Source organism: Lolium perenne, chromosome 6, assembly GCF_019359855.2.
Source record: "Lolium perenne isolate Kyuss_39 chromosome 6, Kyuss_2.0, whole genome shotgun sequence".
In the NCBI taxonomy this organism is placed as follows: Eukaryota; Viridiplantae; Streptophyta; class Magnoliopsida; order Poales; family Poaceae; genus Lolium; species Lolium perenne.
In genome coordinates, this window is record NC_067249.2 from 196,718,821 (window position 1) to 196,740,315 (window position 21,495).

Below are 21,495 nucleotides of genomic sequence, written 5' to 3' on the forward strand. Positions count from 1 at the left end.
TTGAGGACGACGGATCATCAACAGTTAGGGCCGAGGTGATTGAGTTCTTGAACAAGGAGGCCGATTTCTTCAACGAGTTCCACGATCGGCTTGCCAAGGCCGATGCTTTCGTCCGAAGGAAGCTAGAGACCCATGGCTTCGTTGAGCTCGACGATGAGTACAACTCCTTTGTTAAAGAGATTTGCTCAATTAAGTTCGCCTTCGATGAAGAGGAGGCGACGAAGAGAAACTGAGTGAATTTTACGGCTCTACACCTACCTAGGAGTTCGTATATATCCTTGGAGTACTGTTCTAGTATTACTTTTTTCCTGTTACATCGAAATTGAACAATTATATACATTCTACGAATTTTGTGTAAAATTTAGCAGTGAGGCTGGTAATTTGAGATCATCCATGCCTACGGACACTTCCGAGTTCCGAGAACCCCAAGATGTTATCTGTTTGTCGCATGTCATAATAATGTTATGCATCTATGATATAATGGTCACGAGCAATAAACTTATCCAACCATGTGGAAATTTTCGAGGATTCTACCTCTTAAGGAATTCTTTTGTCAAGTTTTGTTTGTGTAGAATTCAGAAGTACAATAAAAATTCAGTGATCTACCATGCATTTTCTTCCAAATAAAATTTACACTAAACCATGTAATATAACTCTGTAAATCTAGCCAAAATTATGGCAATCTACCATACATTTTCTTTTAAATAAAATTTACAGTTCGACCATGTACTCCTTCCGTCCCTAAAAAAACTGCTCAATTTTATCTAGATACAGATGCAATTAGACATAGTTTAGTTATAGATATATCCGTATCTAGAAAAAATCAAGCATTTTTTTTTATGACGGAGAGAGTAATATAGATTTATAAATTTTTAGACAAAAGGCGCAAGGAGAGCCTGGCTTTAAATTAATGAGCCTACAAACATAGTCTTACAAAACATAAGGACCATAGTCCCGACTAGGCATGCGAATAACAAGAGTAACATTGCTATTGCACATCCAAATGTTTTCAATTTCTACCGAATTTAATATGACATGGCAGATTTTGTGTTTTGAAATCTTGTTAACCAAACAGGCCTAGACGGCTAGACGGTTTCCATACACGAGGATTGTGTTTTAAACGATTATACACAGAGCTTAGTTCTGAAATATGAAATCATATTTGCGAGAATTTGAAGTTAGACAATGTTTAGACTTGCATAGTAGTGTTGAGAAGCTGACCGCACCGCTTGGCGATTGCCCTCGTTGCGCTCTCACACATGCGGGGTTGGCAACCGCTCCAGAAGCTTCTAGAAGCCGCCGCGGAGCCATCCACCCCGCACGCCGCCGCCCGCCTCCACGCCCACCTCCTCCGCTCCGGCCACCTTCACTCCTCCCACCACCTCACCGCCCGCGTCCTCGCGTCCTACCCTCCCGGCCTCGCTCGCCACCTGTTCGATGAAATCCCGGACCCGACCCCGCGCCTTGGCAACGCGCTCCTCCGCGCCCGCGTCCGGGCGCGCCAGTGGCGCGACGTGCTGTTGCTCTTCCCGCACCTCCGCGTGCGCCCGGACGCCTTCACGCTGTCCGTCCTGCTCAAGTCCTGCGCCATGCTCCCCTCCATCGCCCACGGCCGCGCCGTGCACGCTCTCGCCGTCCGGTCCTGTGCTGCGTACGCCGATGCCTTCGTGGCTGCTGCGCTCGTGCAGATGTACGCGAAATGCGGTGACATGGTTGCCTCTGTCAACGCATACAATGCGTTCGAGAAGCCGGACATGGTCCTCCGGACTTCCGTGGTGACCGGGTACGAGCAGAACGGGATGGCGCAGGAGGCACTGGAGTTCTTTTCAAGGGATGTGGTTGGCCAGGACGTATTGCCAAGTCCAGTCACTCTTGTGAGCGTAATATCGGCAGCAGCGCAGCTGAGGGATGTCCGAAATGGGCAGGCCTGCCATGCCTTTGTTCTTAGGAATGACTTTGAGTATGACTTGGCTTTGGTGAATGCAATTCTTGGGTTTTACATGAGGACTGGAGCACCACAAGATGCAAGGAGGTTGTTCGATGGAATGACGGAGAGAGACGTTGTCACATGGAGCTGTATGGTTACAGGATATGTGCAATCGGGAGACGCCTGTGAAGCATTGAGTGTATATAAGAAAATGGTTCAGGCAGGAATTAAGCCAAATTCTGTGACTGTGGTGAGTGTTGCGCAGGCTTGTTCTTTTGCTCTGGATGTTGAGGAAGGTAAGAGGGTGCATGACATTGCTGTGAAGATAGGGTGCGAACTTGAGATGACAGTTGCAACTGCGCTGGTTGATATGTACATGAAGTGCTCGTGCCATGAGAAGGCAATGCAGTTATTTTGCCGGATGCCAAAGAAAGATGCAGTAGTTTGGGCGGCGGTCATTAGTGGTCTTACCCAAAATGGTCTCCCTGATGAGTCGATGCGAACGTTCAAGTGCATGCTGTTGGATGGTCCTGTCCCTGACGCTGTCACTATGGTGAAGGTACTAGCTGCATGCTCGGAGTCTGGTGTTTTGCGTCAAGCCTTTTGTCTTCATGGTTATTTGGTTAACACTGGTTTCAGTGATAAGATATTTGTGACAGCTGCACTTGTGGATTTGTATTCAAAATGTGGGAACTTGGGTAGCGCTGTCAAGGTGTTTGAAAGTGCCACTGAAAAGGATGTTGTGACATGGAGCTCAATGATTGCAGGTTATGGAGTCCATGGCCTTGGGCAGCATGCTGTTGCCTTGTATCAAAGGATGGTTGCCTCATCAGTAAGACCTAATAGCCAGACATTTGTATCTCTGTTATCGGCTTGCAGCCACTCTGGACTTGTGCAGGCAGGAAAGTCCATTTTTAAAAGCATGACTCAGGTTTATGGAATTACGCCAAATATAGAGCATCGTAGTGCCATGGTTGATCTCCTTGGCCGTGCCGGTGAATTTCATGAGGCTTCAGAGCTCCTTTATGAAATCGGTGGGACAGCTGATGCTCATACTTGGTGTGCCTTGCTTGCTGCCTGCAGAACACACCGTGCCACAGATATGAGTGAAGTGGTATCTGCCAAACTGCTCAAGCTGGATCCTGACCATGTTGGCTACTATAATCTCTTGACCAATATATATGCATATGATGAAAAGTGGGACAGTGTCAAAGAGACTAGAGGCATTATCAGAGACAAAGGTTTGAAAAAAGTGCCAGGTATTAGTGCAGTAGAGGTGAATAATGTAATGCACACATTCACAGCTGGGGAGAGGTCACACCAAGATTGGAAGAAGATTTCTACATTGCTCTGGGAGTTGTCACCAAAGTTGAGAGGCGATGATTGTTTCTTTCAGTTGGACACTCGTATGGTATTTTCAGATTTGTGATCTTCTCTGAATTGAAAATACTGTCTTTACCCGCAAAAAAGAAAAAGAAAACACTGTCTTCGAATGCCTTTCACTTGCTGGTGGGTTTCTAGAAGAGTGTGACGAACAGACAACATATGTTAGGTAATAATTTCAATTTATAACAAAAAAAAGTTTCATAATAGCCAATTGCAACCTAGTTTTGCACTAATTGTAACATTTTGTATGTAGTATAGACACTTCAAGAAGTGTATAGCTGTATTTCTCTTAATATAAAGATCAGCTAAGTACGTTTTGTGGATTTCTCAACTTATTGATGGTCAGAGCATGGAAACCTTGTTCTATGATTAAAGAAGCTCATTGACCTGATCTCAACACAAATTTCTTGAAGTAACCACTTATTTGTAGGAAGGTAGATTCATTTCAGAGTCTTTGTTCAGGTCTGCTCATGACTCATGGATCATGATATGTGGGCAGTTAGTGATCTCTTAGGTCCCACTGACTGTTTGATTGTTCTCTGGACATAATGAGTTGCATGCCTAGCAACTCCAATGCTTTTCCAGAGTAAATGCATCTATAGTCTGCAGGTTGTACACCCATTTAACCGATTTAAACAATTGTTTCCAATAGGAAGTTGATTGATCTGTTTTTTTTTTTTGTTTTGTTTGTGAAGGGCAATTTGCCACATATGCTGGCGCCCTTGCAGACTAGTGCTTGGCTCTTCCTCCTATGTTTGATCTACTGGCTGCAGTTAGCATGTAGAGCCAGCTATGCATTTCCCTTTTGCACAGTTTGGAACAGAGGAGGTACTTGGTAGATTCGTCCAGACGCAAACGTTCCTGATGAAGACTATGAATTGGCAGTTCTTCGACATAGTGGTGCCCAGCCCCTAGCTCTATTGAAGATCTGCTGCATTATCTTCTTCACCAGCTCACTTCCTCGCTGCAATTTGTCTCTGATTATTTGGTTTCTGCAGCTCAGACCAGTAATTAATCAAGTGAAAAATCAAAAGGTTAATATCACAAGGATTATTTGGCATTTTCTTCTCATAGCAGGCCTTGTTTCTGGTTTTCCAGATAGCCCAAAACATAGCAGCAAGAGAAATTGAAACCATGTCTTGCCCTTGAAATTGTTAATCCGCCCTCCCAGCTCAGCCATTTTTGTGGGCTAAGCAGGAGTATTATCAGCACTGGGTAATGCTCCAAATAAATCTCGCAACAGGGCAAGAGAAAAACAAATGATCTATGCTTTCATCTCTAGCACAGAACATACACTGTTTATCCCCTATCAAACATCACAAGAACATTTTGATTCTAGCAGTAACTCCTTTCTGCCCAAGCTTCCAAGTGACTCTGTCATCACCTGGAGTCAAATTGACACCATGGATAATTTCCAACAACTTAAGCCACTCAGCAGCCAAATCACCCCACAACTGTACACAAGCTATCGCATATTGGTTGCTTAAGATAGTGATATGTAGGTACTCCAGACTACCTAAAACAAAACAGTTATAAATTCTTAGGCAGCAACAACCACAAACTTAACTGATCGGCAATGTGTGAACTTGAGCAACACAGAACATTGTCCAATACACTAGAAACAAAAGAGATGCAAACATCGATCGGAACAAACGATGAAAACAAAAACAAAAGAAACAGCAGCAGCAGATCATTGCATGAAACCACAAACAGAGCAAGAAAGAAAAAAATGCAATCACTCTACATAGTCTTCCTACTTGTTAATGCAAACCACTAATGCATGCGTGTGTGCATTCCACACATGAGGCTTCTCCTAGTTCAGATGGCAGCAGAGGAGCCATGGTGGTGGTGGTGGGCGGCGCAGCTGATCATGCCGCTTCACAGGCCCAGCCCGTACAGGGATCCTGAGCTTTTTGTCTACATGGCTATTTAGATGGTCTTGTTCCTGACGCTGTCACTATCGTGAAGGTGCTTGCTGCATGCTCGGAGTCTGCTGTTATGCGGCAAGCCTTTTGTCTACATGGCTATTTGGTTAACACTGGTTTCTGTAATAAGGTATTTTGGTAGCGCGTTTGAAAGTTCTACTGAAAAGGATCTCGTGACATGGAGCTCAATGATCGCAGGATATGGAGTCCATATGGCCTTGGTCGGCAAACTGTTGCCTTGTATCAAAGGATGGTTGCCTCTTCAGTAAGACCTAATAGGCAGACATTTGTATCTCTGTTATGGGCTTGCAGCCACTCTGGACTTGTGCAAGGAAGGAAAGTTCATTTTTAAAAGCATGACTCAGTTTATGGAGTTACGCCAAATACAGAGCATTGTAGATCTCCTTGGCCGTGCTGGTGAATTTCAGGAGGCGACGGAGCTCCTTTATGAAATGGGTGGGACATCTGATGCTCATACTTAGTGTACCTTGCTTGCTGCATGCAGAACACACCGTGTCACAGAGATGACTGAAGTGGCAGCTGCCAAACTGCTCAAGCTGGATCCTGACCATGTTGGCTACTATAATCTCTTGACAAATATATGTGCATTTGATGAAAAATGGGACATTGTAAAAGAGACTAGGGACATTATCAGAGATAGAGGTTTGAAAAAAGTTCCAGATTGCAGTGCAGTAGAGTTCAGTAATGTAATGCTCACGTTCACAGCTGGGGAGAGGTCACACTAAGATTGGGAGAAGATCTCTACATTGCTACCAAGTGAGTTGTCACTGATGTTGTTACTGAAGTAATGTAATGCACACATTCACACCAAAGTTAGTTGTCACTGAAGTTGAGAGTTGGCCATGATTGTTTCTTTCAGTTGGACACTCACTTGGTGTCTGAAGATGTCTAGTTTTTTTCTGGATCACTTGAGTAATCTTTTTTTTCTTGGGCAGGCTAATACACCACATGTGCTTGCACTACTGCAAACTAGAATTTGTCTCTTTCTCCTATGCTCAGTGACAGAGCTTGGAACAAAATAAAAGAGGGGCCAACGGTGGTTGATAGATGAATGAAGCTCTCATTTTGAGGTTTAAGTAGCAACGAAGCTTCAAGGAGTGATAATTTAAGCAAAGAAACTAAAAGGTCAAGGGCGGGCCAAGGTGTTGGGGATCCGCAGGCCGTGATTACTGATTAGCAGGTACCGGAACCATTTTGTTTTGTTTTGTGTTTCCTCTTTAGCACTTTTGTCTGTTCTGATAATTGCGGTTAAGAATAGCATCATGTAGTTGAATTATAATCTCTCCACATCAATAGGTGTGAAGAAAATTCCAGCGGACGCGTTGGCTACCTGATAACTTAGTTGAAATTCACAGTTTTCGATAAGTCCGAAAGCGGCATGTCCTGAATTACGCCAGTATTTCAGGTTCGAGTCCGGGGACTCGAACTTGAAGTAGATTTATGCGGATTTTCCACAACATCGTCAGGTGAACCAGCCTCATTTATCAATACCCCTGTACAATATAGATATCGAGTAAAAATAGCGTTTTCATGTACTCAAAGTATTTGCGAAGGAGATGAAGGATGGAGATTTACCCGATTCTACGACTCGAATAAAATCTCGGGGGCTACTGATATGGGTATGCCTAATGGGCATGTTCACGTGTATACCCCTGGTTTATGTTTTCAGGCATCTTAGGAGTTGAAGGCTTACGTACCCAAAGGTTTGGAGGCCCATGAAGCCGAAGATATGTGGCCCAAGGAAGTAGAGTCAATATCGGAAAACTTGTAGCAATATATGGAAAGGCCTAATGTGGCCCGACGTTTGTATACTTGTACGACACGGATAGCCTCGGCTTCGCCTCCTATATAAGGGCGAAGCTGAGGGCAAAGAAAGGATCGATCATTGTTAAACCCTAGCTACCTTTTTTTTTCTAGTTAGACATCTTCGTTCGTCTGACCACCTTCGACTTCTACTTATCTTCTAATTTCACGAACCCTAAGTCTACAATCTCTAGGCATTGACGAGTTGATACCTCTTCACACCAAAAGATATAATTTTCTCTTTCCAACCATTGATTCTGCTAATAATTCTCTCTATAATATGCATAAAACAAGAGTAAAATAAATCAGGAGTACCTAAACTTGACATGCTTACCCGCCTGTATTTAGAAATACTCAATGTATGGTCACTGAAGACGGCTGAAAGGTTGTAACGGTCACTGGCTAGAGTATAGCGTCGTATTTTGCTGACGTGGACCGAATTTGACCCCACATGTCAACTACCTACCATTAAGAGGAACCAATTTTCAACAACAAAAACTAAGTGGGCTAAACTTAAAAATAACAAAAGAGAAGAATTGTTACACGGCTGCCGAGCCACACACCACTGGCAAGGTCCACCACGGCGCACACCGCCGGCAGGCCCTCCGCCGCGCGGGCCAAGGCCGTCCTCCCCTCCACGCGCGATCGCCGTCGTCAAGGTTCGCTGATGTTTTCAGCGGTCGTCTGTAGCCGCCGGCACATCGTTCGTCTCCGCGTACAGGTCCGCGCGCATCCCCTCGTACAGGTCTACGTAGCCATTCGCCGGCCCCGAGCCATCTTCTTTGCCTCTGGCCAATTCATCGCGCCCGTAGATCTGCTACTCTGGGACGTTGGCGGCGCCGCTCATCGCAAAGGAAGAGGCTATCTTCTCCGGCCAGATGCGCCGCCACCCCGCACGGCCGGGTCGAGGCTGGCGGCGGTTACGGAACAGAGGAGCGGGAGCTATCACGCGGCGCTAAGGGTGCAACGCCTTGTGGTGCTCCGTCGAGTGCTGCTGCTTCTCAGCGAGACAGGCAAACTAGGCTGCGGCGGCGGGGTCGGCAGCGCGGTGCGGATTGGCAGGGGAAAGCATTTGGATTTAGTTTTTGGTGGGGAATTGAGGAGGAACTAGATGTTTAAGGGGTTTTTTACAAACAAAAAAATTGTCTGGCTGAAGCCCTTTTAGCTCTGACATCTGGGGTCCTATATGTGCCACATCAGCAAATACGATGTTCTACGCCCCTCAGTGAGATCGCCTTGAGCACAACTCTTCTCTTATTGCAGCATCGGTAGGTTGGTTTGAGTAGTTCATTTCCTTTCACAAATCTAATTCTCACATCCGGTTACAAAATTTGAACTAAACTAAAACATTTCACAAAATTTTGCCCAACACTATCCACTATGCATTGATCTTGTGTTAGTGCATCACATTCTGCTACCATGGCAACGGTCAGTTCGACCAACTAAACTTCATGTTATAACCATTATGTGGTGTGCATTGAGAAAAAATGATTTTGTATCTCTTTCCACCAAAGAGTAGAACTTTCATTAGATACCATATAATTTTATCTTATGCAGCAATGAACTTATCTTGACATGTAGATGGCATTTTGCTTATTATGCATCTCATTCGCTAAGTTGGGTCTTTTCACATATATAGCAGACATCAGCGAGCAACGAGGCACCAATAAAGGTCAACTTGCAATGTGTAAACTAGAGTTGCAAGACCGTGGCGAAGAAAAGAAATTGAGTTGCAATAGTGTCTTCTGTACCATATACCAACTTCGCTTCGTTGCAAGATTTTGTCTTTTGTACCATCTGTCAACTTTGCTAGGTATGAATAATTTGTTGGGTGCATAATATTTGATGATATTGTACAAGTATGAGTTTAGACATATTATATTGTGATAGTGTGGTATTTGATATGTTGGCTTGAATGAGAACTGAACACACGAAACCAAACAAGGCATGAGGAATAATGCGTGTAACTTTTAAGGGTGAAAGATAATAAAAGAAAAAGCACATGATAAGTCCAACAACTTTTACTAGTGACAAACATGCGCAACTTTCATACACATGTTTTAGGTTACACCAACATAGGAGACCAGTTTTGATGAGAGGGTGGGTCACGTTAATACACATAATTGCTATGCCATAAGGTAATTAAGATAAGCAACTCTCGATACTGGATTGGGGGAAATATTCAGCGCAGGCAAGTGTCAGATGAAGCACACAATCAATCCTTGCGTTTCACACTTCCAGTAAGACCACCTACGAATTCGTTGAAGCTCGCTTTGATATATCTCCAGTCGTCGTTGACCCAGACTACAACCAAGGCACCACTGAACATAGCAAAGATAGGGCCACTGAGGTTGGTATCCTTAAAAGGTTTCTGATTCCTCCCCCTACACACACAACAAATGGATTAGATGCATCAAATTAATTGATGTGGGATTCTGCTGAACTATTCTAGATTACCAAATTCCAATTGATGCATACTCACCATTCTTTCAGTTCAGGGCCAGTGAACTGAGACGGATGCCCAATCTTCTTGAGAAACCTCTTAATCAGTTTTACCAGCATACCATTATCAGTTCCCGTGTCCTAGAATCATATGCAACCCAAATTTCAGTTTCAAACCGGACAAATTAACATATGGTGATATATAAAGATTAACCCGGCAAATTTCACAAGACAAAGAAAAATCAACTCCTAAGCACAAACCGAACGAAATTCCAATTGAATTGTGTAGCACAAATTTGAGCAAAATTCCGAAAATACCTTCATGTCCCCGTTGGTACTGAATTGACGGATGGACCGAGATGAACGCCGGTAGGACCTCAGGCCCTGCATTCCAAAACCAAAATCGTCACTTTAGATTAAAGTAAAATGAGCTGCATCTATTTTAACCTAGGACATCTGATGTGCGATGGAACCAAACAAACCATTGGAGGAGAGAGGCCTTGTCCCGCCAGGAAAGATCGCACGGCGGCAGCTGCGGGATATCCAGATGGAGACGGCGCTTCCATGGCGGGAACTCCCGCCAGAGATCGTCTGGCGATGGGGCTCGAAGAGGGTGCCGGAGAAGGTAATAGGGGAATCGAGGAACGGCGCGGCAGTCTCCCCAGCAAGAATCGGGTCATCGCCATCCTCTCAATCGCTAGATCGCGCAGACTGGGTAGGATTTGGGAACGATTTGCAGCAAGGCGCCGCAACAGCCCTGCGCACCTATATATATACAGCGGCGCCTCCACGAAGTCTGCAAGGCCCATCTATGGAAACTGATCCTTCGATTTATTTGCGGGATTTGGCAAGACGTCCTGCATTATCCCTTCCTTCTTGGCCCGCATGGCCTTCTAACGTGCAGCAATCAATTCGTTAATTGCATCCAAGTATCCAACGCAATACGACAGAACTGGCTCGTGAGTCGCGACCATGGCGTCCAGGGGCCGACACCGGCGGCTTGATCTCCGCCCACCGCAATCCTCTGTTAACAAGCAAATTTCTCCTATAAATGATGCTAGAGTACTCGGCTAACCAGGCCACTCCAAGGGGGCAAAACAATCTTGATCGTCCATTGGCCGAGCTACAGTAAAACCCCACCCCCACTTTTCACCTCGACCATTGGATCTGTGAATTTTTGTGACACATCCGCAGCCTCTTGTTGAGTCCATGACTCCTGGGACCGGTTCCGTGCGGGGTCCACTGGTCGGAGGCAGCCACATGCTCTGGTTCTCGTCGCCTTCAATCTCCATCCGTGAGCGGTGAAAACCTAGATCGCGTGGGCAGCCCAATTCATTCCCCAATCCTCCCCGCCCCTCTCCTCCCCAATGGCGATCTCCTTCTCCCCCGCGCGGCGACACCGGACGCTCGGGACGGAGCGGCGCGGCGACCAGGCCGGCGCAGTGCCGGGAGGCGCGACGACGGCGGTTACGGGCGAGAGCCGCCTCCCGAATCTCTCCGTCATGGCGCGAGCGAGCTCCGGATCGAGCGGGGGCGGGCGTGAGCGGCCGCGGCGTGCTCCGGCTCGGGGAAGGAGGCCGGCGCGAGCTCGGGAAGGGCGGGCGTGGGCGGGCGCGGGCGGGCTTGGTTGGGCGCGGCGAGCTCCGGCTCCGTCTCATGGCGCAGGTGGAGCAGCACGACGCCGGGGATCGAGTGGGGCGAATCGGAGGAAGAGGAGGAGGTGGAGAGCGCTCAGATCCGGCGCCGCCTCCATTTCCCGCCCGTCTCGATCCCTGGTCTCCCTCGCATCGACGAGCTCGGCCTCCCTGGAGGACCTGGCCAAGACGGCTAGGAAGCCTCATCCTCGACATACGACCACGACTATGTCCGAGCCATTCGCCTGAAAAAGGTTAGCCCTTCGTCAGCAACATCTTGTTATGCGTATACTTCTAATTCTGTATCCTATACGCATCGAATCTGCTTGAAATCAGTTGCTTGTTTGGTTGCTAGGTCGAGGAGCTAAGAGAGTAGGTGCCTACTGGGAGAGTACAGAGTAACCAGACGACAAACAACCTTCACGAGAGGTAGCCTGATCTTGAGAATAGCCAAGTCTGCAATGGGGTTACGGTTTCCATTGCCCCAAGAGCATTTGGAAACCTTGTTCTCATGACTGTAGGAGACGAATCAGGGATTATCCAGTCCGATCTTTGAACGGCTTTTTCATGGGGAAAACGGTAAGGGATAATGATTTTCCATTATCTGAAATGTTACCATTTGGTTAAAAAATTCTCAGCTTACATTTTCATGATGCGAATATATTTTCTGGCTGAGCTTGTATTTGAACTGGCTTAAATATACTGATCTAAATATTAAAATTGGTTGACTGCCCTATGAATTAGCCAAGTTTTGTCAAGACTCAAGAAACTGAACTTCTGGCCAATGAAAAGAGAGCTGCTGCCATGCCTGTTGTTGCCTCAATCCTTCCTGACTGCATCTCTTCCTTCTCTTGCGTTAGCCGTGACAACAAAGAATGCCGAACGGCCACCTTCGGTGGACGCTCCTATGAGCTCACGTCATCATGGTAGACTGGTGGTGCAGCGACCCTGCTCCAGGCAATGCCTATGAGACGTCTTCAGGTACAAGTAAACTAAATCCATGTATGTCTTGGCCTGAAAACTGGATAGATTGTAGTAATGTCTTCTGTTGTGTATTTGCTTTTTGCTAATTCCTCATTTGTTTTGTTTTATTACGGCCTCAAAACTGGTCATATTGATTTTTTAGCCTTTGCTCTTATTATCATAGTCCTGCAAATTTTCTATATTTTCCGTACTTGAATTTAGTTGAATAGAAGCGCATGTTTGTCTTGATTTTATCCATCAGAAGGTAAAAATGCAAATGTGTGTTTAAGTCCTTGTATCTGATCCAAGGGTACTGGATCTGTAAGAGGTTGTTCATCTTTTTCATTTGCAATTCATTATTTTAATGGTTTCCGTTATCTCCCGAATGAATCTGCTATGAGTGTTCTCTATTATCCTGTCCTTTCCTATTTCTTGTGATTTATTTTCATGCTTCCTTTACAATTCATTTATTTTCTATTTATGGTGAGAATCTAAATAACAAAGGAACGAACGGAGAAAGTTCTCAAGGCTGATTTAATTATGTCCACAATTACTACATTGAATATCCAGGGAGTGGACACCTAGGAACGATGAACTTGTTTAATTGTAAACTTGTTCATTTTGGATGTCAGGGTTTTGCCTCTTGGTACTGATTACTTGTTCTGTTGACATCTCCATTTAATTCCCAATGAAAAATAGCGTATGGTTGATTATGCCCTGCTCATTGACATGTCTATTGGGAAATGAACTTGTTAGCTCTTTTTAATTTAATGCCATACTGAACCTGGTGCAGAATCTTGCTGGTGATGTTTTTGTTAGGAACTATAAATGTTAAGTTTGATGCCATGTCATTCTTCTGTATTATTTGAGAGCTACAAATGATGTTCCTATCTCGCAAGACCATTGAAAACGGAGCACCTTGTGTCTTTTAGGTACGACGGTGGCAGGATGGAGCTTTGAGGGCCTCCAGTTTGGTGGTGGTATGCGCGTAAAATGGAGGAAGTGGTTACACTATCTATTTAAAACATGCAGCAGGCACAAAATAAGTTTATGGTAAGCTAAGGCAATGATTTTCAATTATCTGAAATGTTACCATTTGGTAAATTGTTCCTCAGCTTATATTTTCATGATGTGAGTATATTTTCTGTCCGAGCTTGTATTTCAAATGGCTTAGATATACTGGTCTAAATATTAAAATTGGTTGTCTGCCCTATGAATTAGCCAAGTTTTGTCAATACTCAAGAAACTTCTGGCCAATGAAAAGAGAGCTTGTTGATAATCTGTTTGGCCAGGTTTCTGCTCTAATAATTGACATTTTTCATTTGAATAGTAAAGATATTTGAACATCAGACATATAATATAATTCATTAATTCCATTTGAACTATCATAACATAAGTTGGCTATTTAAAATTTTAAGCTAACATTCCTCTTTTTCAGGATCGACGCATGCTTTGCTCCTGTGCTCCTCTGTCCGTGCTAAGGTTTGCATTTTTCTCTCTGTACAAATGTTGTGCTTTTTGCCTTCTATTGATTTACTTGTTTCGTATGTGTATTCAGCACACTTGAGATCATTCTTATTTGGCCACACATTTTTGTTTTACTTGGTGTATTCAAAGTACAGATGTTTTTTTCCATTATTTCAGTCTTGCTTTCTATGGGATGTATACACCGTTATTATTATGGATGATTTATATTTTATTCCAGTAAGAGTGGTGCTTTTATTCCACAAATGTCCTACCACTTGTTTGGTTCATTGCTAAACATTTGGCTGCCCATGGACCACTTGCTGTTTCCTTCACTGATTCAAGCCAAAATGGGAGCCCATGGGTGGAACAATCCTGCTCTAAACACACCCTAAGTTACTGGAAGTTCGGGTTAAGTTTACTTGTTCGTGTTTCGTTTTACTAAATTCAGCTAGCATGGGCAGTCCTGAAAAGTAAATAATTAATTAGCAACCAAATTTGATGACTATGGATGGGCCATGGCCATATAGCTACTGGGTAGAGACACCGTAAGCAGGTGGAGTATGAGCTGAACTTAGTTTGAAAGATAATCCTGAACTTCTCATACTACTAAATGTCTGAACATCGTTTGTTCTCTTTATGCAGGGTTTGGTAAGCCCATTAAACAAACTGATAGATCAGATTCATTTAAATAAATTTTATTAAGGTATAAACTTTTGTTCATTCAAAAATAAGATTTAGGGCTATGGTATGCTTTCTCTTGTACTATACCTGCTTGCATTTACAACAGACATGTTAGTGATTCGACCTTTTTGTTGATTAAAAATTTGAAGCGCTTCACATCTATACATTGTCTTTGGCGAGTGTGTGATTAATGCCTAGGTTAATGCCGTAAACACCATCTGAAATGTCAATCATTAAACTAAGCACCGATATGTTTACTACACATGGTATTCGCAGCAAATGTGAAAACAGTGGTTAATGACAATTTTTTTCAGAAGATCAGTTGCTAAGCATCTTAGAATTGCTCTAGCTCTTATTGTGTAACGGCGCGAATCTCACATCATCATCGAATGTATAAATGTGAGTGTTCATCTGCCCTGTTGTTGCTTGCTAGGGCCGAAAAGCTGCTTCTTTAGATAATAATGCATAGCAGGAACCAACATGTAGCCGTGTACGCTTTAAAGTTTTGTGGCCTTCCGGATTACATAGGAGCATGCTTATTACCCCCTTAAACCTTGCTAAACTACCCGGCCTCTCAATAGCTTTCATTGACAGGCAAACCCAGATCGTTATATTTACCTCTTGCTTGTTTCTTCACCTTTCAATTTTTTTTACTTCACTGATTTATCTTTTGATTGTTTTGTAAAGTGGCTGACCACCGTGACCTATTTTTTTAACAGAGTAGTTGATCATTCCTCGACTGAAGTTAGTCTTGCGTATAATTATAGAGGTCTCTAAACTTGATTCCCTTATGAATCTTTGCCAACGTAAACTTAGCATATATTAATTTTACCGTTGTTTTTCTATGTATGTGCTGGTAGACCATGTATTTTGCTGACAAATAGTCTCAATATTACTTCCTAAGTAAATATTTGAGAGGTTGATAAATTTTAGTACAGGATCATCCCCTTTTGGAGGGTGAAATTTGACGAGCATTCCAATTCTCTTAAATGAGTATTAAGTATTGTGATTAGATTATCTATATCAGACTGGTATAGTAATTTTTCTCTGGTATATGACTGTGCTTCTTTATCTCATAAAACTTTACATATCTAATGCCGAGTTTTGTGCACGTGAAAGGTTACAGATACCAATAAGGCCAGTGGTATGGTTCAGTGGAGGTATCGGCCAGTGGTGTTGTCAAGAATATCGTCCCAGCCATGCTGCTGCTTGTGCATTGGAAGCTTTGAAGCTCCCCTTTGGCTGCAGCAGAAGTGTGTCAAATTATATCATGTGAGTTTTGATGGATCATGCCCTCTTAAATTACAGATGGTTATGTAGGTGTTCTAAGTAAACAATAATAATTTATATATCATTTATTTGCATTCCTTAAATAGCCTAATGTACTTGTTTGTTAATAAATGGTCAACATGCCTTCTAATGTATAGTTGAAGCACATCTAGAAACATATGTCATATATTCTTCCAACCTAATGTTTTTTCCCTTTGTGGAATGGTGTGCGTGTGTGTGGAAAAAATGGCTTTCCAGTATTCTTGTTTTTGCGTTATCTCTTATAGGATAATTTATATTAGCATACATACCACAGGAAAGGGTCACAGGCTGTAACCATACCTAATCGGCAAGATGAGCACATAATTCACTTGTTTTCTTTGCTTTGTTGTACATTAATTAGTTAGTAGTGAACATACTATTTCTACACATAGCTGCTCTGAACTACGAATGATCATTTGTTGTGTATTCTACCCTTAGAGGATGCTAGCCTACCAGGATACTCTGAAGCAATGAATAATAGTGTTGCCTCTAAATTATCATAACATTCCCTGGATTTAGTGCTTATATGTAGTTTCATTTGGATGTTACTTTTTAGGTCTGTGTTACATTCTTTTTGAGCATTTCTATATTATGAAAGATTTGTCACGAATCAGTGTGTTGCAGCCTTCGTGATGATACCGTTGTATATGCCATATAGCTTTTCTTTTTTACTTTTGTCTCACAAATTTAGAAAAAAGAGTGTAACATTTTCAGGAAGTCGATATACATAACCTGATTTGAGTTACCATTCAAGCTCTAAGAGAGAAGGTACTGTAGAGTCTTGCGGCGTTTAAGCTTGAAAGAATATATGTAGCCGCCTTTCTGTCATACCAAATAATCAGGGAACGTTTTCAAGAAAATCCTTAAACTAGAATTATTGTACATGTGGAAGTGGAACTAGGTCGGTCACTAAACATTTAGTTTTATTGGTACCATTTCTGAATTTGATTTTATGTATTGTATGGTTCTTTCTGCTTTTTGCCGTGGTTTTTGACTCAAATATGAATATCACTTACAAAAATAAGTGAATAAAGTAGGCTTCAAGGTGGGGATGGCCACCCCCCTAATAACCAATCATGCATAGTTGAAAGGCAGTGCATAGCATCTAACCTTAAATTTTAGATATCACCTACTAGCTTAAACTGCTCCTGATCTTATAACTAATATCATTCTCCTTTTTAGCTTCCGATAACTTATTGTTGATGTAATCGAATGACTGATTTGTTGATCTATGGTATCTGCTTTTACAATAATGTTTTTTAAAACCAGTTATGAATATTTGACATACTTTACAGGTATCTTACTACCTTCCTTTCTTCTAGATTATTCAGTCGTGCAGATAAAGTATAAATTGATTTCAGGTGTTCCCTTCACTTGGTACTATCCAAAAGGTTGCAATGTTGAAACAGAATGGTGAAATGCAGGCCATGATTCCATAGTCAGGTATGTGCCGATAATCTGTAGGATCTACCATGATGACATCATACCTTCTGATTCTGATATATCGAATGTGACCTGAGGCTATAATTTGGCCACTCGCATATAGTTTTTAATTTGACCACTGATCGTTGTGGACATCTCAATGATGTTGTGTTGATTACTGAGAAAAGGGTAAGACGGATTTGAATACTTGATTTATTCATTTGCATTCTGCACATCTGAGCTTTCATCATTTGAGATTGCTCTATCTATGTATCATTTCCATAGTAGTTGTGTACTACCCTATTAGACATGCGTAAGGGATTTGCTTCAGTACTTCAAAAGGAGAGATTTAATCTCTTGTATATAAATTATATTGTTTGGTGCACTTTTTATGCAATTAACATTTTCTAGGAACCCGGTTGATTTTTTTATTACATGTGTCGGGATTGAACCGAGAGAATTGTCGCACCTCCCAACTGTAAGAGTTATAAAAATCACCTGTTTATATTTGGTTATAGAGTTTATAGACATTTTAGATTAGATCAACATATAACTGAATGTTGTTACCTAATGTGTATGGTTTTGAGTGGGATTCCTTGGTTCACCAGGTCCAGGTCCAATGTCTCCGATTAGTAACCATCTATCGATGGTTGCTCATATTACATTTTTTCACGTACCTTTTTTGTGATTCCTTATCTCTAACATACAGTTTTGGAGCCTTTAGCTTATGTGGGAGTAGATGATGGATGACTCCGAGCAACCAGTTTCTATATTTATTCCAAGAAGTACACACGTCTGAGATTCAGAAATATGTTGGTACACCTCTCGGTTTCATAGCTTTGTGGTGTAGGATTATAATTTTGAGTTAAGCGAAAAACATAAAAACTGCTATTTGCCTCGTCTGAAACAAACATCTTATATTTCACAGGCTCTTGGTACGGTTCCCGGCAATAACTCCATTAGAATAGATCAGAGGGTCAGCTGTGATGATCCTAGATTCCTAGGGCAAAGCTGCAAACCTCTAGGCTATGTGTGTCTCCATCGCAAATTATCCCTATTTATTTGTTTAGTTAAGTACAAAATGATAGAGGAAATTTCTTATTTTTAGATTCTCAATGTACCACTTTGGGGTTGTTTGAGCGCTGAACAATGTTCCCATGTTGACCATTTCACGTGTCTTTGCAATATTGATAAGCATGATAATGCCTCAGATTTTGTCCTCAGGATTTATGATGATTTATTACTACCACCTAACCTATTTAAGAGATGCCTAATTTGGATTTCTTAAATAACAGTTTCTCTGCAGGAGATACTAAAACACTTTCATAGATAGCTATAAGCTTTGGTTTTGGGTGTCTCTGTTTCGACAAGGTTACCTGTGCCAGGATGAGCATTGGGTGTTCTGATCCATGGGCATGGTTTTTTCCCGTGTGGTTTTGGTTGAGGTCATGTGAGAAAGTTCTGTACTTCTCACTTAAAGTACTTGATTGAAATTACTTGCCTTTGTGATCGTGTGAGAAATTTCTTACTAGAGCTTCAGTACAATCATTCATTTCATTTTAAAATTAGACAAGTCAAGTTGTTATTTAGTGCATGCTAGAACATACTTTATCAGGAACCATCAAGCCCTGTAAACTGATTTGGCTTTTGCTCATATTTGTTTTAACACTTGAAGAGTTCTCATGTCTAATTCCATGTCAGATATAGCTTGAGAAGCTACAACAAGTGAGTCCTTTCATTCACTAAAGATATTGCCAGCTCCTTATCACCCAAAGTAATTGGTTGCTTCAAATTCGACCTTCCCGTTATAGTTTGTGTTTTCACATGAGGAAGTTAAGTGTATCATGCTATGTTTAAAATTCCAGAGGTATGTTATGTCTCTTATCTGCTTCCTGACGTTGTTTGGTTCCTTGCATTCATCGGTGGCTTCTTTCCCTGCGCTGTTATTATTCCTGCATGGTTCTTCAGAGTTGCTATTGGAGGAGAGCATTCGAAGGCCCTCTATTTTGTTCCCTGTTCCTTCGAGTCCATAAGCTAGAATTGTGCTTTGCTTGCCTTCGTTGGTTTTCCGCGGTCTCAATGCACTCTTGTCCTTCTGTTTCCTCCAGTGCTGTGTCTCTCAAGTGCACCTTGATTAGTAAGAATTTAGAAATGGTTGCCATTTTATAATACAATTCAGTTAACTGGTGCGGAAGTGTTTATGTGGAGCTAGCAGTTCATCTTCCCCCTTTTCTTGTTGCAGTATTTGTACACACTAATTTTTCGTCTACATGATTCCCCAGTGTGAAATTTGACTTATGGTTACCCACTCATCTTCCTTCTCATTTCCTCCACTGAGACGCCTCCTTCATTGAGATGTACTCTGTCAGCTAAGGGCATGCAGCATTCAGTGAGATATAGCAGCCAATGAACAGCCTAATGGATCCCTCACACGAGTTGAGCCCCAAAACCTCTTTTGTGAGTTTCCTTACCAAATGGCCTCATTATGATGTGAGGTCCATGGGCTCTAAATCTTAGGGGTTTCTACTTTGTAGCTTCCAGTTCCGTTTCAATTCAGTGTTCATAGCGTCAACTATATTTTTAATCAATGCTTGTGTCTTATTCTGTTACCTCGTTTTTATGCATGTTCTTGTTATTTTTGGTCAAGTGGTGATTGGAAAAGGATTTTTCTGAGTTTAAATACCTCCAAAAAAATGAATGGAAAATATCTCGTGCAATTTCCAAAAAATCTAATTTGATTTCTTTTTAATAACTATTCGAATTGTGGGTTAGTTGTCCTGTTGAATGCAACCTGAATAGCATCATGTTTTTGTGTGCAACAATTGCTTATGAGTTTGAATCAGGCTATTTTTCCTTTGTGCAGTGGTTCTCTGGCTTTCGGCCAGAATTTCGGCTCATCTAAGGAAAAGTGAGAAACTAGGAATTGCAGCCTATGGGGAGGATGAACTGGCCTCTTATGTATGCTCAAGATCCATGTTGTGGCCGGTTCAATTGTACATACCCTTATGTATGCTCAAGATCCATGTTGTGCCCGATTCAATTGTATAGAGCACCAAGGAGGAAGCTCTAGGGGATGAATAGAGAACATGAGATGCTAACCATCTGGCTATGAAGGGGTTTCTTGAGAGTCAAAGGATGGTATGCATATCATATTTGGATGTTGTAACAATATTGATCCTGCTCTATTCAGATACTTTTGAGATTATAAGTCATTGTTGCCGTACAAATTGCACCCCTTATTATGTGAATGGATCATATAATAAGTTCAGAACAGCTGCATTTACTTACGGTTTGTGCATGCACACTTATATATTTTTTCTCCCTTGAGCTGGATCATATTCAATGCACTCCATTTTTACAGCTTCAGATTGTTTTTGGATAGGCTTCCCAAAATAGGAAGTATGGTTACAATGATGGAATCTGTGAAGTGTTGTCATTTATACATGTAATTTACAGGTTTTGTTTCCAGTTGAAGAATAAGCCATGGATAGTAGTGTGGGCTATTGAGTCACGTCCTGATAATTCATGATTCATGATTGCGCCTGATCTGTAAATTGCCGGGTTCAGTGACTACCTCTGACACCTCGGTTTTGCAGTCATTCCTTGCAGGTAAATCAAGTAAAGATTAGGCCAGTCGACAGTACCCATAGTGGTTGTAGTGTCGATGGCCGGTGAGCTTCTTTAGGTCAAAGGCCAACCAAAATGGCATTGCTCTCTGCTCCCAGCACAAGGTCTTGGCCGGCATACAAGTAGAGCAATGTTGTAATGTACCCATTAAATTAGGTTGAAGCAAAGTATTGATGCAACAATAGAGATGTGTATTCTGTCATTATTTTCACCCATATTTCCTGTGTTTATAAATGTTAAGCTCAATTTTGTGGTATCAGTTGAGTATTGATGAACTCCAGGTTTGTGGACTTTGGTTAATATTACAGGAAGAGAAGACTTTATTTTCTGCTTTGCATGGATATATTAAGTAACCTCAAGCTCAATTTCATTCATTATTCTGATCGCCTACCTAAAGTTAAGTTTAAATACCATTATGTTTTCCTATTGTCAAATGCCCAACTAATCTAAGACCACTGATAAATTTTTGATGCAAATATAGCGTTAGACTTGGTTCCTAAGGTAAATCTTATGGCCTGAATACTGTTTTGCTTTAGCCATTTGTGCCAGTGGCGCAACGGGTCATCTACACTATGTGCTTACCAAATTCATTAATTTTTTAGTTTTGGAGTCCAAGCAGAGGATACTTGAAATCTTGTTTAGTCACATGCATGCCCTTATAGCAGGGTTAATAGTCCTCACTTTTTTAGTCTGTGTATGTTCGATTTTCTCATCTGTATATTTGATTGTAGTTTTTTTGTATTTGCTTTATTGGATTAATATCAGAGGAACCAGCGGTAATGGTGTATAGTGATCTTGGTGCACATTTGTTCTTTGGTTCTCAGTGATGATCCTGGTGTATTCTTATTGAAGGAAATGACACTTATTACATACTTATTGTATGTGT

General features: G+C 42.1%; 2 protein-coding genes across 2 annotated transcripts; one reads left to right on the forward strand and one right to left on the reverse strand.

The window, feature by feature from the left end:
- The first annotated feature begins 1,171 nt into the window (after positions 1-1,171).
- On the forward strand, positions 1,172-3,992 carry LOC127306487 (putative pentatricopeptide repeat-containing protein At3g01580). Its single transcript, XM_051337123.2, has 2 exons — positions 1,172-3,479; positions 3,776-3,992. The coding sequence occupies exon 1, from the start codon at positions 1,260-1,262 to the stop codon at positions 3,354-3,356; it is 2,097 nt and encodes a 698-aa protein (XP_051193083.1). The 5' UTR covers positions 1,172-1,259; the 3' UTR covers positions 3,357-3,479; positions 3,776-3,992.
- Positions 3,993-9,030: 5,038 nt separating this feature from the next.
- Positions 9,031-10,453, reverse strand: LOC127306488 (uncharacterized). The gene is made up of 4 exons (XM_051337124.2): positions 9,987-10,453; positions 9,823-9,888; positions 9,545-9,645; positions 9,031-9,446 (listed from the first exon to the last, which is right to left on the reverse strand). The coding sequence occupies exons 1-4, from the start codon at positions 10,311-10,313 to the stop codon at positions 9,278-9,280; spliced, it is 663 nt and encodes a 220-aa protein (XP_051193084.1). The 5' UTR covers positions 10,314-10,453; the 3' UTR covers positions 9,031-9,277.
- Between the last annotated feature and the right edge of the window lie 11,042 nt (positions 10,454-21,495).

What these genes read in the sequence shown, in the direction of transcription:
- LOC127306487 (XM_051337123.2), top strand. Translation starts at nt 1,260, where the DNA reads ATGCGGGGTTGGCAACCGCTCCAGAAGCTTCTAGAAGCCGCCGCGGAG.
- LOC127306488 (XM_051337124.2), bottom strand. Translation starts at nt 10,313, where the DNA reads ATGGGCCTTGCAGACTTCGTGGAGGCGCCGCTGTATATATATAGGTGC. An exon ending in GTACCAACGGGGACATGAAG is followed by an intron (nt 9,646 to 9,822) that starts GTATTTTCGGAA and finishes ATATGATTCTAG; the next exon opens with GACACGGGAACTGATAATGG. An exon ending in GGCCCTGAACTGAAAGAATG is followed by an intron (nt 9,447 to 9,544) that starts GTGAGTATGCAT and finishes TTGTGTGTGTAG; the next exon opens with GGGGAGGAATCAGAAACCTT.